Here is a 16062-nt window from a genome sequence, read left to right on the forward strand (position 1 = left end):
GTTTCGTGGCGCACCTGGAAAAGGCATGGAAGCTCCATGCCCTTTCCCCATAGGCATCTCTTCCATCTGACTGTTCCTGAGTTATATCATTTTATAGTAAACCAGTAATCTAGTGAGTAACCTGGTTTCCTGAGTTCTGTGAGCTGCTCTAGCAAATTACTTGAACCCAAGGAGGGGGTCATGGGAACCTCTGATTTTATAGCCATTGGGTCAGAAGCACAAGAACAATCTGGACTTGCAATTGGCACCTGAACTGGAGGGCAGTCTTGTGGGGCTGAGCCCTTACCTCTGGAATCTGATGCTATCCCCAGGTGGAAAGTGTCAGAATTGAGTTGAATTGTAGGACACTCAGCTGGTGTTGGATTGCTTCGATGTATGGGGGAAAATCCCACACATTGAAACTGGATGCAGAAACTTACTATCTTTAGGGAGACATCAAATATCTCAATATTATTTGTAATTCTCTTTTTTTTTTTTTTGGAGAAAAAGGTGCCCTAATTTGCTGGGGCCTAGTGAGCCATTTCAGTAATCCAGCACTAATGCTAGAAAGGTGAAACAAAAACTCTTGCAGCAAGGAGGGGCAAGTGTAGTTTGATGGGTTATTATGTAGAAGGAGAGAAGTGATGAAACCTGCAGCCTACCTTTACCTTTGTAGTAACCTATGTGTTAAGGAGGAAAAATACTAAGAAATGTGATTTTTACAGCTGAACGTGGCAGCAGGGAAGTCAACAGTAAAGTTCTATTGTGATACTATTTAGCAAAAGCTACACACAAAATCAAGCAAAGACATCTGCCCACATGGTATGTTGTACACTGTATGTATTGTAGGAAACACCCAGAATCTAAACCTAAGGAAAAAGAAGTGGGAAGGAACGCAATCTGTTCCTAAAATGGATATAACTTTATTTTAGCAGATATCAATGATAATACCTTCCACAGAGCAAGAGCAGTAATCCGAAGGCTCACCAACCACACTAGGAAACTTGCGTACACGTTGCAATCAAGGATCCAGACCTTAGCAGGGACCAAACTTTTGCTTTTTTGAAGCAAATTTAGCTAAAATATCCATAGATACAAAACAATCATAACTCTAAGACTTTAATGAATCACCAAAAACTAAATGTCTAATCTGATTTTTTAAAAAAAAACATATCATTTACCTTAAACTTCCTCAACTCTCTGGACAAAGAAAAAGATTCTGGGTTTTTAAGTTCTTCAAACAGGAATTCCTCAGAGGAAATCTGCTTTGAGCACTGTGCAGGAATCCATTTCTGAGAGAAGCTCAGAATAATGGGGAGTCCTCAGCCTCCTCCTTGGAGGAAAAGACCCCTGTAGGAGACTATACAGCTCTAGGGCACAGAAGCCTTGGAGCCAGACTAACTCCTTCGAATCCCAGAACTTCTGCTTATTAATTATGTGATCTTTGTCAAGGTACTTATCCTCTCTGTACATGTTTTCTCAGTTATGAAACGGGGATGCCAACAGTATCAATCACACAGATATAAAGCTCTCATAAAGGGGACAAAATAAGTATACAATATTAACTATTACTGTCTGACCAAAAAAACTGTGTGTACACGTATCTTTAGGAAAAGAAAATGACATCTCTTTCATCATTTTTGGAGAGAGGCTGGGACATGGATAACGAGATAGTTTGCTATTAAAACTTTCTTCTGACTTGAGGAACCATTTAAAAGTAAATTTGACATGTCCGTATTCCTTATGGTAGGCACGACTCTAGCCTTTTCTCTGTCCAGACAATTTTAGGGAGACGTATTTTAAGGGAGAAAGCATGACGTGGTAGGACTTAGCAAAAGGGAGGAAAAGGGTTTTTTCTCATTTTTCTCATGAGAGTCTATGGAGATTCCTGTGATTTATCTGTTAAAACTGCAAGCGGGGTATACATAAAAGTACAATAGGGCTTCCCTGGTGGCGCAGTGGTTGAGAGTCCGCCTGCTGATGCAGGGGACACGGATTTGTGCCCCGGTCCGGGAAGATCCCACATGCCACGGAGCGGCTGGGCCCGTGAGCCATGGCCGCTGAGCCTGCGCTCCGCAACGGGAGAGGCCACAACAGTGAGAGGCCCGCGTACCGCAAAAAAAAAAAGAAAAAGTACAGTTATATCCAGAGGGAAAAATGTTCAGAGATGGGTAGCATTACTAGGGCAGGGGAAGTGCACACCATATGGCAGGTTATAGGAATCAGCAGGGAGCAAGGACAAAGTTAGAGGCCGGTCAGAGTTCAGAGGTCATGAGTTCTGGAGTAAGAAACTCCGTTTCCCAAATAAGTGGTGAGGACTCCAGAGCTGTCTTCCTTACTCCTGCCTCTGCCAAAGATTTAGGGAACATGTTTCTCTGCGGGGTTACTAGCAACTTGAGTCAGGCAGCAAACATTTATTAAGCACCAACTGGTCACCAGGCTCTGTGTTGTCAAAAATAATAGCCTTATTCCCTTTATTACCAAGGTTGCTCAGTCTCTGTCCTGGCCACTCCTCTGGCCATGGTGCAGGGAGGTTAACGTAGGTCTCTAATTTTCCATAACCAAAGCCTTCCTCCCACCCGACCACCCTTCACATTAAGGTTTTACTTTTAGGGTAGGGATCAAAGAGCAAACAGACAAAACTGAGGGACTACCCGAGAGATGGCAATAAAAGGAGGATCCACTGACAGCTGGAACTTCAGCTGAACAACACAGAAGATGATTTCAGATCCACAGAACTCCACCCCTCTAGCCTCCACAAAGATGACACGAGAATGAGGCACACTACCTCTGCAGCAAGATTACACAGATCTTCCAGAAAATGTAACACTCCAGAAATGACAGACCAGCAGATTCTTACTCTTACACAAAGCACTTCTTTTTTTTTTTTCTTCTGGCTGTGCAGCCAGGATTTTAGTTCCCCAACCGCAGGATCGAACCTGTGCCCCCTGCAGTGGAAGCGCTCGGAGTCCTAACCCCTGTACCGCCAGGGAATTCCCCACAAACCACTTCTTGAGATGAAACAGTTTTAAAGGTGTTTTTACATAAGGATTTAGATTAGAATTTACTCTGCTTCTTCAACTGTGCCTTTTGCAAGCTTGGCTCAACTTATCCTTCCAATACTCTTCTTACTCAATTCCTTTATCCTTCAGCTCCTGTTTGACGCGTTTCAGATAGCCAGGATCAGGGTAGCCATACCTGCAGAAGAAAAAGGCCCTTAGCTTCATCACAGATGGTTTTAAAGAATCTGTACAGTAGGTCCCTGGCATTAGCCTTCAGTGTTGCAAGTATTCACAAGCAATCCTGAAGGCTGATTTGTAAGTGCGCTGCTGTGAGTCATTTCGCTAGTGAGCAGGCCTAGCTGTCTGCCCAGGATCTGCATTCCAACAAGACTTTAATTTTCAGCTCATGGTAAGCAATGACTCTTATAAAGTTATAATATACTATATTTTTAGGGACGGTAATCATTTTGCTACAGGAAGATTTTCAAATTTGGGAAATTAAGTCTTAAGATGTATTCCCTTTTGAATATTAAGGGTCTGAGGTATTCTATCTGAATTTCATAAACAGCAATTGGATTGCCCATAATACAACTTCCATCCCCATTAAGTAAGACTTTTTCTAGAGTTCTGTTAGCCAAGTGAATTTAGGATCTCTATGGACTCATGGGAGGGGAGGGTAGAAGAAAGGGTGATCTTAAAAGAAGACGAAGTAAATAACATTCCTAGGATCTACCCTTCAAATAGACATGAAACCCCAAATTAAATCACCTTAGATACCATTCATCTTGGATTCTGAAGATCTGCTGCCCACTGATGCAAAATTTATTAACTGTATGACGCTTTGTGGTTGGGAGGGTAGAAGGTCATAGGAAGCAATCTTTCTGTCTTTGAGATTATCACCCCAGATGAGCATCTGTCAAAACACTGCATCCAATCCCACTGCTAGAAACTGTCTCCTTGCAGTCACATCCTCAAATTGCCATGTTTTACGACCTCTAAATTCTGTTTAGCAGCCATTCTGTTTCAAAAGCTTCTCACCTTTCTGGTCCCCCACACCTGGACGTTTTGTGGTGGATATCATTCCACGTAATGACATCTGCGACTCCTAATACTCGAGAGTCTCCCACTGTGAAAATCAGTTTTTGGTCAAAGGCCCTATGAAGCAGCTGCAAAACCTCTCTTCCTTCCTCGTTATCAGGCAAGTATGCAGTTCGACATATTCCAGAAAATCTCTTTCCTGGGTTTGGGTGCTCTTTCTATATGAAGGCAAGAAAATGTCACATGAAAACATTGTGTCAGAATTTTACTAGATGTGTAGATGTGTTCATATGCATATAGAACAAACAAAAATCAACAAAAGTATTCAAGGTTTGCTCACGTTCCCCATATAATTCATATTTCTCCTCTTTCCCCAAGTTCATGCTGGGAACACTATCCACCTTCCTGACTTCCCCCACTCCAGCGCACAATCACCACCCACCCTTTCTCTGCCTTAACAGACACAAAAGATACCTAAATTATAAGTAAACATTGTTACCGTTATCAGCATTTAAAATCCTTGCATATGACCATGGAGGTAACTACCTGGGAAATCCACTGTCTAATTGGTAACAGAACAGTCCCCGTTGCTCTGGTGATCCCAGCACACTGGAAAGAAACCCATGGACCTCAGAAACACTTACTGTTTGTATGCCTCCTTCAATTCTGTAAGTAATCACAATGGTGCCATGGGATTCATAACCTGGAAGTGAGTCTCTTTTGAAAATGACATTCATGTTTCCGTCTGGCTGATTCCCTTTCTGGACGCCATAGGAAGTCTGGCACAAAGGACAGACTGGCTTATATGACAAGGCTTTGTTGATACAAGGGCTGCAGAAATCATGCTTGCACTTTGGGAGCACTTGTCTGTTACTAATGGTGTTCAAACAGATGGTACATATGTCCTTTTCCTTGTCCACTTCTGACACCTCAGAACTGGTAGAGCGCTGCAATGTTGGTGAAGCTGTTTTTGAATCATTACTATCCGTGTCCGTGGGTGTTTCATTCCATTTCTCTCTAGCTAATGGAGACGTTCCCCCTCTGTTTAAGACATACTGTTTTGCCTTTGTAAGGTGATCTGGCAACCCAATCAAAGTCACTGACTCTTGATTTAGCACAAAGTCTACACCTGGATGCCTTTTTCGAAAGTCATCAGAGAACTTGGTCCCATGTAAGTGCTTTCTCTCCTTGCCCAAAAGTTTCAGCCAAAGAACTTCTCTCATAATCTGACCTGAGACATGTTGATAGGCATCAATGAAACTTGAATACGCATGCACAGATAGATCTAACTCCTTGGTTTTAGGTTCAAATAGAATGTAGGTTTTCTGACTTGTTTCCAAAACCTTACTTTGAGTGTCGTACTTCTTTTCGATCTGTGATATCTCCTGGAGTAACTCTGCTTCTAAAAGCTTATAGTGAGCAGTGTCAACCTCAATTCCATTCATCATGTGCTTGGGAGTCGATATTTTCACAGGTGCCTCGACAAGACTTTCAGAGATTTCTGAGGCAAGAAAACGTTTGGCAGCTGCAATGTCATATGTGGTCCCAAGGAGAGTTAATTCTCCTCCTTTCTCCTTTATAAGGAGCCTTGTAAACTGGTGACTTAATTCCTGCCTGATTTTGTGTGCCTGCTTACTGTCTGCCAGAGTAACACATTCCTGCTTCAGAGTCTTCACACGCTTCTGAAATTCTCTGACAAAAGACTCGCAAGCTGCTTCGAGGTTACCTGATTGACTTGAGGTGATGTCTAAACAGACCATATTCGGAGAACTCTTCTGAGTTTTAATTTTTATACCAAACATTTTCTCTATTGAGTATATTTTATCAGGGCAGGTGTATTTGAAGTATTCAAAGAAAGCCAAGGGAACTTCAAAACGGTTGCTTTTTTCTTCCGACCTGGTTTTTGGTTCAGAGGGAGAAACACAGCTGTTCCCGTCCTGCTGATGGAGTGGCTCCCTCTCTGTTGTCAAAGGGGAAGATTCTCGTTTCTGCTCCTTTTCCAGGAGTTGTTCACTCAAGAAGCCATGTATTTTTTCAATATCTCTGAAGTCACCACGCACTTTCTCAATTCCTTCATGGCCTTTCACTCGCTCGACACTGGGGCAGAGAATGGCGATGTGTTCCCTCTGCTCTTTAGAGAACAGGTGACAGTTCAGTTCAGCTGTGACAGTAAGAAAGATCTGAAATTTTAAAAGGGAACAAATAAAATCTATTAGACATCCAGGTCTACGCTCCTCTCAGGAGAATGTCTAGAGACTAGAGAAATAACCGCTGTGACTTCTTTCCAATCCTTTTTGCAAAGCATGCAATGTATTACAACCCAGAGGCACCCAGCCCTGTCTGTATATTAGAATGGCCTGGGGAGAAAAAAAAAACAACAAAAACACCCAAGGCCCAAGCACATCTCCAGAGATTCTGATGTAAATGTAGAGCCCGGGCACTAACATTTTTAAAAGTTCCATGGACAGGAAGTCCGGATTCTAGAGCTGCCACTCTTGCTTTGACCTTGGGGAGTAGGGCAGAGGGAAGGCACTTTGTTCGACTTTCTGGGTAAATTGCTGTGTCTCTCACTGAAGAGTGTGAGCCTGGGAGGGAGCCATAAATCTGAGGATGGTGTTTTTTCCTATTATTGTTTTTTCTCTTCTGCCCTCGTCCTTCTTTCTTTTTTTTCTCTTTTTAAAAAACAAAACAAAACTAACCCCCTAACTGCATGCAGTGTTGCTGGGCCCTCTAAACCCTGGCCTTTAGAAGCTCAAGTATAAGACAAACACCAGATTAGGTGAAAAAGGACAGAGGCAAATTGAATGTAATATAAAAGCAAGATTTCTAATGTTTTGTTCTCCCTCGAGGTCTTTGCACAAGCTATTTCCTCTGCATATAACATCCTTCCTCTAGATCTTCAAAATGTTTCCTGAATCCAGCCACTTCTCACACCTCCATCAGGACCACCGGAGTCCAAACCATTGTCACCTTGCGCCTGGCTCACTGCAACCCCTCCTAACTGGACTCTGACCTTCCACTTCAGCCTCTTCCTAGATTCTGTTCTCCACACAGCAGCCAGAGTGATCCTGCAGAAATGTGAATCAGATCACTCTATTCCCCTGCTTAAAACCATCTAAGGAATCTCCTAACATTTAAGTTAAAATCCAAAGTCCTAACCTTCATCCCTCAAAGACCTGACTTCTAGGTACCTCTCCAAGTTCCTCTCTCTCTCTCTCTCTCTCTCTCTCTCTCTCTCTCTCTCTCTCTCTCTCTCTCTCTCTCTGCCCTCCAGCCACGCTTATCTCTCTCTTTGAAGCTCTTGGGCTCAGGATGTGAGCTCCTGTCTGGATGTGTGTGTGGGGGGGGGGAGGGGGGGTGTCAACTTTACACTTGTTTTTTTCCCTCTGCCTAGAACCTTCTTCCCCTAGAAATCCACTTAGCTAGCTCCCTTACTTCATTTGTGTCTCTACTCAGAGGTCACCTCATTTGAGAGGTTTTTCCTGATATCCTAATTAAAATAGTAGTCCTGTTACTGTCACTTATCCTGCTTTATTCTTCTTCCTAGCAGATATTTATCACTGGCAGATATTTTATAGTAAACATATCTATATGTTTACTATTATTGTCTGGTTCCCTCACTAGAATGTAAGGTCCCTGAGGGCAGGGTCTGCTGTGCTCCTGGCTGATCTCCAGCTCCTGTGACAGTGCCTGGCACACAGTAGGCAGTTGTTTTGTCCAATGACTCTGCATGGCTGGCCCCTGCTCATCATTCAAGTCTCAGGCCAAATGTCACCTCCTCAGAGACTCTGAGTTCTGGTCGGAAATAACACAGATTCCTTCTCCTTCCTTGCCCTGGCCCTGTCAAGCTCTAAGGCGAAACCCCATTATATTTTCTCCTTAGCACGTATCACTCTCTGAAATGGTTTTATTTATTTTGTTTTCTTGCTTATTGTCTTTCTATGTACCTCTCCCCAGCAGGGACCTGTCTGTTGTGTTCACCTCTGTGTCCCAATGTCTACAACAGTGCCAGGCTCATAATGAATCCTCAGCAAATGGTCCTTGGACTGGAGAGTTAGCTGCAGGAACATACATATAGCTCCTTCAATACTCACCTCCTGGACACAGGAATCCACAGCGCTAGAAATGTCCTTTTCATTTGAATGCTTCTCACCAGGGCTGGCCCCTTTTTGTGACTGTGTCAAAGAAGACATCCTGGTGTTCTCTGCTGCATTGTCATTGGGTTCCAGGAATATAGTCACAGGTTTGTTGTCAACCACAATTTGGTGCTTTCCTTTCTTCAACACTCCCTCCTTACCTTCAGTGGAGACATTAAATACATACATACACATAGAAATGGGAGCAATTTCAAATAATCCTCTTACTCATGCATCTGTACCTTGCCCCAACAACCCTCCCAGTAAGGGCTGCTCCCTGCATATCCTGGAATGGTGGGTTGGTGATAAGGTGAGGGAGCTATTCAAAACTCTAAAGTAGGCAGCTTAAGTTCTACTGTAGAAAGGAAAGCTTAATGATAATGGAATATCGTCCACTCATTAAAAGTCATGTTCCTGAAACTGTTGCCAGTTCCCCATTTCCCTGACACTCATTCTGAGTTAAGTGAAAACAGCAGGAATCAGAAGTGTAGACTCAGTTTTAGAACTACTATGTGTTTACTGACATTCAGAGGAAAAGGCTGGGAGGAAATATATCAAAATGTTCACATTGTTTCTCTACAGGTGGTTTTCTTTATTCTTTTCTCCCTTTTCCCTAGTGAGCATATATAACTTTTCGAATTCTCAAAAACAAATCAGTGGAATAATTATGTAAAACATAAAAGTGAAATTCCTAAGTGACAAGGGCTGACAGGCGTCTGGGGGTGGCAAGCGTGTTCTGAGAGCTGAGACATAGGAGTCACGGCGAGGAGACTGCGAAGTATCAACTTTAAGGCACAGTCGGCCCAGGTCAGCACTTGTGAGCTCTGTCCTACTCTCTGGGTTTGCGCCTCTTGCCAGCAGGACCCCCAGGTTCCTGTCCCCCACCAGACTTTCTCCCGCCCTCTCTCCTAGGTCAGCTTGAACTGGGTCTGCATGGAGCCCCCCACCCCTCCCCTCTTCCCAAGGACGGTGGTTGCCCCCCAGCCCGGGCCCGCAGCTCACTCGCCCTATGCACGAACTGCACCCGGAAGGTGACCGAGTTGGGGTCGTTGCGGTCCCGGGCCTGCACGATGCACTCCCCGCCGCCCGACTCCCGGCTCTGGAAGTACTTTTCCAGCTTCCATGGTAGGCGGGTGCCGGGATGCGACACCCGCACGAGCAGCGGGGACGGCGGGCAGAGGTTCGAAGCCATGGCTCTCCGCATGGGGATGACGCCGCGACTCGCGACGCCGCTGTGCCGGGCACTGGCAGGGGTGCGTCGGGCCCCGCCGCCCTGGAGCGCAAAGTTTCAGTTTCGCTTTCTCGGAGATCTCTCTCGGTTCCCGGCAGAGCCGCACCCGCTCCTCTCTTCGCTGCCCTCCCTGCCGCGGACTGCCGGGTGAGTAGGTCCCGTCCCCTGTTCCCGGGGCGGTGGGGCGCCGAGGCGCCCGGGTCTCCTCTCCTGCGGACTCGGGCGGGGAACGGGCCGGGGAGAAGCGGTCGAGAGACGCGCCCAGGGCCAAGCCTCCCCTGGTGAGGATGGAGGCTGGGCAGATGCTCAAGTCAAAGAAAGTTTCTCCTGAGTTTTTGATTCCTTTTAACTCTTACTGTTGTTACTATTATTTGCAGCTGAAATGTAATTCATATTCTGAATTCAGGTTAAACTTACCTACATTTTTTAAAAATTTGAATTTGTTCACCTGCGTTGTGACACATCACATGTTACCTTCTCTAATGCTATGCTTTAGACTGGCTCTTGGGGCTTTTCTGCTCTCATTTCTCTATTTGGCCAATACTGAACTGCATGCTGTGCCCTCTGTACTAGGGAATAAAGGTGAAAGGGGAGGCACCTGACCTCACCTGCTGGTAAGGTGAGGTAGACTTGTGACTAAAAAAGCAAAATCTCTTGAAGGCCTTGATAGGAAGTTTGAAGAAGAATCTTAAAAGAGAGAAGGAGAGGGAGGGATGGGGAGCATCAAAAGCACAGAGACCACTGCATCTGAAGCACAGAGGGGACACTGAGGCCTTGGGAAGCCGTGATGAGTAAGGGAGATGACAGAGGAAGGGTCTAGACCAGTGCTGTCCGATAGAAATATAATGTGAGCTACATATTAATTTTAAAATTTTTGGTAGCTATAATTTTTAAATTACAAACAGGTGAAATTAATTTTATGTTATTTAGGTCACTGTATCCTAAATTAACCATTTAGGCATGTAATCAATGTTAAAAACTTATTAATGACATATTTTACATCCTTTTTTGTCATCCTGAGTCGTTGCAATCCAGTGTTTATCTCACATTTACATCACCTTTCCGTTGTGATTAGCCACATTTCAAGTGCTCAAGAGCTACGTGTGGCTAATGACCCACACTGGACAGCACAGTTCTAGACAGTGAGAAGTCTTCAAGATCGGTTAACGAGACATGGAAGGCTCGTAGGCAGGGCAAGCAGGAGAGTGACATGTAGATGTGCATTTTAGAAAGCTGGTGTTGACAATCATGTGAAGGACACATTTCCATGCAGGGATGAATGGAGGTGGAGAGGCCAGAGGTGAGGTTTTTTTGCACGTGGCTGGTAAGACTGGAAATGGGTGAGTCTTTATGAAGAGCAATTTGGCAGTGCTATCAGAATTACGACTGCGTATACATCCCTATTGTGCAGTTCCACTTCTAGGAATTTGTCCCGTTTATTGATTAGCACCTCTGTGAAGTGACCTATGTACTAAGTTGTTCTTTACAGCCTTTTTTATAATAGTAAAAGATTAGAGGGCTTCCCTGGTGGCGCAGTGGTTGAGGGTCCGCCTGCCGATGCCGGGGACGCGGGTTCGTGCCCCGGTTCGGGAGGATCCCACGTGCCGCGGAGCGGCTGGGCCCCCGTGAGCCATGGCCGCTGAGCCTGCGCGTCCGGAGCCTGTGCTCCGTGACGGAAGGGGCCGCGGCAGTGAGAGGCCCGCGTACCGCAAAAAAAAAAAAAAAAAAAAAAAAAGATTAGAAACTCCTTGTGTCCATAAAAGAGGGTACTAGCAGTTGAATAACTTATAGTGCATCTATGCAATGGAATGCAATGAGCAGTAGAAAGAAGGAAGACCCTCTCTATGTGCCAACATGGAAAGATCTCTAGAATACATTAAATGGAAAAGGGAAGATGCATAACAGTGTGTATAACATGCTGCATTTTGAGGATGGGCACAGGCTCTGAAGAGCACTCTGACCAAGGTGAAGTCCCAGAGCTTCCTCCCCATGAAGGCAAAGACCCAGAGGTGAAGGAGAGTTTGGAGAACATCGAGTAGTTTCGCAGCACTGTAGTTCCGCCGGAGCATTGGGTATGTAATGGGGAGGCTGGGAAACGGATATGGCAAAGAGACCCTTGAATGCCAGGCTGAAGAGCTTGATCTTTACCACAGGTGATGGAGTCTGCTGAAGGTTTTGAGCAGAGAGTGCTTTTCAAATAAATGCCTCCTTTGTGAGGAAAAAAAGATGCTTTTGTGTAAAAATGCTTCTGGAAGGACACAGGAGAAGCTAATAACAGTGATTGCCTCTGGGAAGGGAATTTAGTGAGGGGAGTAGGAGGGATCCTTTTATACTTTCAAAATTTGAACAATTCAAACAATAAAACATAAAATTAAGTACATTTAAATGTTTAAAAAGAATGTATTGCCATAGCTCAGGCAAGGGGCCCTGAGGCCCTGAAGTGAAGTGGTAACAATGGGCAAGGAGGGTAGGGCCGTATCTGAAAGTGATTTAGGTGGACAAGACCCAGTGATGAGTTGAATATGGGACAGAAGAGAAGATTCTAGATTTCTGACTTGAGTGGATGAATGGTGTATCATTTACCAAGCTGTAGAATCTAGGAGATAAAGCATGGATTTTGGAGGGGGTTGGGTGAGGGTAGGTAGCGGTGCAGGGAGTGGAAATGAGGAGACTATGGGTCCAGTTTTGCAGAGGCTGTGTTTGAGGGGACTATGGGATGTTCAGGTAGTCTTGAAAAGTGAGGCTTAGGAGAGCCTAGAGATACAGATGTGGGAGTCATATTTGCATCTGGTGAGTTGAAGTCGTGAGAGTGGATGAGATCACCCTTTGAGGGTGTACAGAATGAGCTGAGACGTGCCTCTTGACAAAATCCTGGGACAGTTGACTGAGGCTGAATCCAGGGGAAAGGTCTGTAAAGGCAAAGTGAGAGGTAACAAAAGAACCAAGGGAAGATGGTATAGGAGAAGCCAAAAAGCAGAGGTTCAGGAATCAGAGAATGAAATGAAGAATGAAACTATAGAGAGAGGTCAAATAAAGATTAGGACAGAAGAGAGTCCACTGGGGTTAGCCACGTGGAAGACACTGCGAGCAGTTTCAGAGGAGGCTGGGGATGAGCTGGGAGTCAGACTGCAGTGGGCTGAGCAGACAGGTGGATGGAGAGTCAGCTCCTTCATGCTGCCCATGAAGAGAAAGGAACATAGTAGGAACCAGTGATGGAAAGCTGGGAAGGCTTTTGTTGCTATTGTTGTTAAAATAAAATAGAAGAGATTGAATGTTTTGGACAATACGCTCCTTGTTTTTAATTTCTTTGGGGTTAAAAGAGTGTCATCCGCCACTGTCAAGTCTATCCCAGAGCCCTTGAAGCCTGGTCTGAACAAGAGTATACCCAGAGAAAACCATAATTCAAAAACAACACATGCACCCTATGTTCATATCAGCACTATTTACAATAGCCAGGACATGGAAGCAACCTAAATGTCCATCAACAGAGGAATGGAAAAGAAGATGTGGTACCTATATACAATGGAATATTACTCAGCCATAAAAAGGAACAAAATTGGGTCATTTGTAGAGACGTGGATGGATCCAGAGAGTGTCATACAGAATGAATTAAGTCAGAAAGAGAAAAGCAAATATCGTATCATAAAGCATATATGTGGAATCTAGAAAAATGGTACAAATGAACCTATTTTCAGGGCAGGAATAGAGACATAGACATAGAGAACAAATGTATGGATACCAAGGGGGAAGGGGCGGGGAGGGAGGGCTTGGGAGACTGGGATTGACACGTATACATTATTGATACCATGTATAAAATAGACGGTTTCTGGGAACATACTGTATAGCACAGGGAACCCTACCTAATATACTGTGGTAACCTAGATGGGAGGGAAGTACAAAAGGGAGGGGATATCTGTATGTGTATGGCTGATTCATTCCGTTGTGCAGTGGAGGCTAACACAACATTGTAAAGCAACCATAATCCAATAAAAATTAATAATGAGAAAAAAAGAAAACAAGTGCAACATCATCTAAAGAAAAACCCACTGGAAGCCCACAGTGGGAGCAGATGCGGCAGTTTTCCTTCTTTTGTGAAAACAGCAGTGCCCTCTGGAGGCAAAAATGCGTCTTCTCCCTGCATTTTTGGATTATACTTGGACTTGCAGCTTTTCCTGACATGTAAGAATAATCCTCCTGCCAATGCAGGTCACACGGGTTCGAGCCCTGGTCCAGAAAGATCCCACATGCTGCGGAGCAACTAAGCCCGTGAGCCACAACTGCTGAGCCTGCACTCTAGAGCCCATGAGCCACGACTCCTGACCCCAGATGCCTAGAGCCCGTGCTCCGCAACAAGAGAAGCCACTGCATTGAGAAGCCCGCGCACCACAACGAAGAGTAGCCACTGCTGGCCGCAACTAGAGAACCTGTGCGCAGCAATGAAGAACTAACAAAGCCAAAAATAAAATAAATAAATATTACCAAAAAAAAAAGAAAGAATGATGGTGCTCTGATGCTGTAGAGAGTCGCACAAAATTTTCCTATTGTAGAGGCATCAGAAATCATTTCAGAGGCCTAGAGGCAACTATGTGGAAACAAGTGTGGGCAACGGTGTCTTTAAGCATTTTTATTATTATTCTCCTCAAATTCACAGTCTTTCATTCCTACCTGTTAGAAGGAAAAATTATTAAAATGTTTTCCCACGGTCTCTGATTTTTATCCAGACAATCCCCTTTCTAATTCGATCAGAGATATTTATCACAAACTCAGTAACGTATGTCCTCCACAGGCATAAGCACAGTTCCCTCTCTTTGGACACCCTTCAGGGGTCTTCACTCACCCATAGGCTGGTTTTTTCCTCATTGCTCTTTGAATGCTGTGCTTAGTTTTACCATTTGGTATCATCATCCTCTTCTAAATATGTAAAAGCCTGCTTCGTCCTTTAAGGCCTGGCTCTAGCCTCACCTTCCTCATAAAGCTTTCCCTGCTGTAGCCCATACAGTTATTTCCCTTCTTTGAATCTCTCTGTAAAGGATAGAGGGTAAACAGTAACAACAGCAGCAAAAGCAATGTGTGCATCTTCACCGAGTGAAATTAAAAATCACTCAAGATCAGAAATCTTGTTTAGTCTTCCTGTTGTGTATTCTCACCAAATTCCCTAAGATGCTCATCATATTACATCCTATTCATTCCTAGAAGGAGGCCGCCACGTTTGGGAAAGACAAAACAGAGTAAACATTGAAAGACCCCAGAGACCTGGAGGATGGACTTTTCCAAGGTAAAAAGCATAAATGTATATAAGTAATAAACTTTGATCAGCACGTGAATAGTTCTTCCTGTAATAGCAAAAAATCTGGGGTCTTCAGTTATAACTGGTATACTTATTTGGTTTTACTCTCCCAGTAAAAGTTTTCTCTTTGCCCCATGCGAGAGATGGGGACTCAGAATATGCTAGTATAATCAACAGAGTCAACATGAGGATGGGTGATTTTTAAAAAAATGTCGCCTCAGTATCATTTTTATTCTCTCTACTCATTCAACAATTCTACTTTTGCAGCACGCGGGGAGGAGGAGGATGGAGGAGGAATAAAAATAAGGGACTAGGGAAAAGGCACCTCATTTGTTTATCCTGAAAATTCCACATTCAGGCTTGTATCATGAAGTAAGCAATTGAAAGTGGTAGATGGGGAGGTGTAGCTGATGAGGCTCATGTCCCCATGTTGTTCTGTCTAGAGAAACCCCACAAACCTTTGGAGATTGGATCCTGTCCGAGAGTTTTGGGTCATTTTGGTCTGTGACCTTTGAGCCTTTTCAAGTGGTAAACTCCAGCCCTTCATCCCATCCAGAATTAAAAGTGCATTGGCCTCTAGGGAAGCGGGGTAGAGTCAGTGTTGGCTGGAACATTTAGTATTTCAGGTATTTCAGGCACACTGATTAAACAAACAAACGTGTTCCCCTTCCCCCTCAAACCCAGTGTTCTTAGGAAGGTTTCTGTTGCTTTGTGTTTATGAAGCGGTATTTGTTATCAGTAATCTGTAAATCATTCGGTCTCAATTTTTTTTAAACCACTCTCACTTTTCACAGGGTGTCGGAGCAGCAGCTTACAATGAGAAATCAGGTAGGATCACCTCACTCCCACTCTTGTCTCAGAAAATCTTTGCTCATATCTTTCCTCAGTGGAGAAAGGGGAATACAGAGGAGACTATCTCCCCCCACAGATGCTCAGGTGCGTGACTGCAGGACCTTGTGGGGACCGGGCATATGCCTCAGAAGGGGGACTGCTTCAGAAGCAACGTGGCACCAGCAGATGTGTTCCCTTAGGGCTCCCGTTGATCTTATCCTTTGCCCACAAGATGTGAGACCCTTCTGACCACAGCCCTAGAACTGAAACTGTTGATAAGAGGTGACCCACTGATTGTCTCCTTGCTCAACAAGGCTTGTAAGAGCCAAAACGGGGGCTTCCCTGGTGGCGCAGTGGTTGAGAGTCCGCCTGCCGATGCAGGGGACGTGGGTTCATGCCCCGGTCCAGGAAGATCCCACGTGCCGCGGAGCGGCTGGGCCCGTGAGCCATGGCCGCTGAGCCTGCGCGTCCGGAGCCTGTGCTCCGCAACGGGAGAGGCCACGGCAGTGAGAGGCCCACGTACCGCAAAAAAAAAAAAAAAAAAAAAAAGAGCCAAAA

General features: G+C 44.7%; 2 protein-coding genes across 6 annotated transcripts in view; one reads left to right on the forward strand and one right to left on the reverse strand.

The window, feature by feature from the left end:
• The window catches only part of DTX3L (deltex E3 ubiquitin ligase 3L), a 171987-nt gene extending 162504 nt beyond the window's left edge, over nucleotides 1-9483 (reverse strand). The window contains exons 1-5 of one of the 3 annotated variants that reach the window (XR_007477619.1): nucleotides 9158-9483; nucleotides 8114-8316; nucleotides 4664-6199; nucleotides 4020-4237; nucleotides 2117-3177 (exon numbers count right to left, since the gene is read on the reverse strand). Coding sequence is in view for 1 of the 3 variants with exons in the window: in XM_004278565.4 (XP_004278613.2) it covers nucleotides 3108-3177; nucleotides 4020-4237; nucleotides 4664-6199; nucleotides 8114-8316; nucleotides 9158-9359 (2229 nt within the window). In the remaining 2 variants the exon portion in view is untranslated. Of the gene's footprint in view, nucleotides 1-880; nucleotides 3178-3749; nucleotides 4238-4663; nucleotides 6200-8113; nucleotides 8317-9157 lie in introns of those variants that run through there. The other 2 variants (XR_004476123.2, XM_004278565.4) reach the window with 2 other exon arrangements.
• Nucleotides 9456-16062, forward strand: part of PARP9 (poly(ADP-ribose) polymerase family member 9) — a 34734-nt gene continuing 28127 nt past the window's right edge. The window contains exons 1-3 of one of the 3 annotated variants that reach the window (XM_033403358.2): nucleotides 9456-9533; nucleotides 14580-14661; nucleotides 15468-15501. In XM_033403358.2, the coding sequence (XP_033259249.2) occupies nucleotides 14647-14661; nucleotides 15468-15501 (49 nt within the window). In that variant the 5' untranslated portion in view covers nucleotides 9456-9533; nucleotides 14580-14646. Of the gene's footprint in view, nucleotides 9534-13292; nucleotides 14662-15467; nucleotides 15502-16062 lie in introns of those variants that run through there. The other 2 variants (XM_049710443.1, XM_033403359.2) reach the window with 2 other exon arrangements.

The sequence above is a fragment of the Orcinus orca genome, chromosome 5, assembly GCF_937001465.1.
Source record: "Orcinus orca chromosome 5, mOrcOrc1.1, whole genome shotgun sequence".
Classification (NCBI taxonomy): domain Eukaryota; kingdom Metazoa; phylum Chordata; class Mammalia; order Artiodactyla; family Delphinidae; genus Orcinus; species Orcinus orca.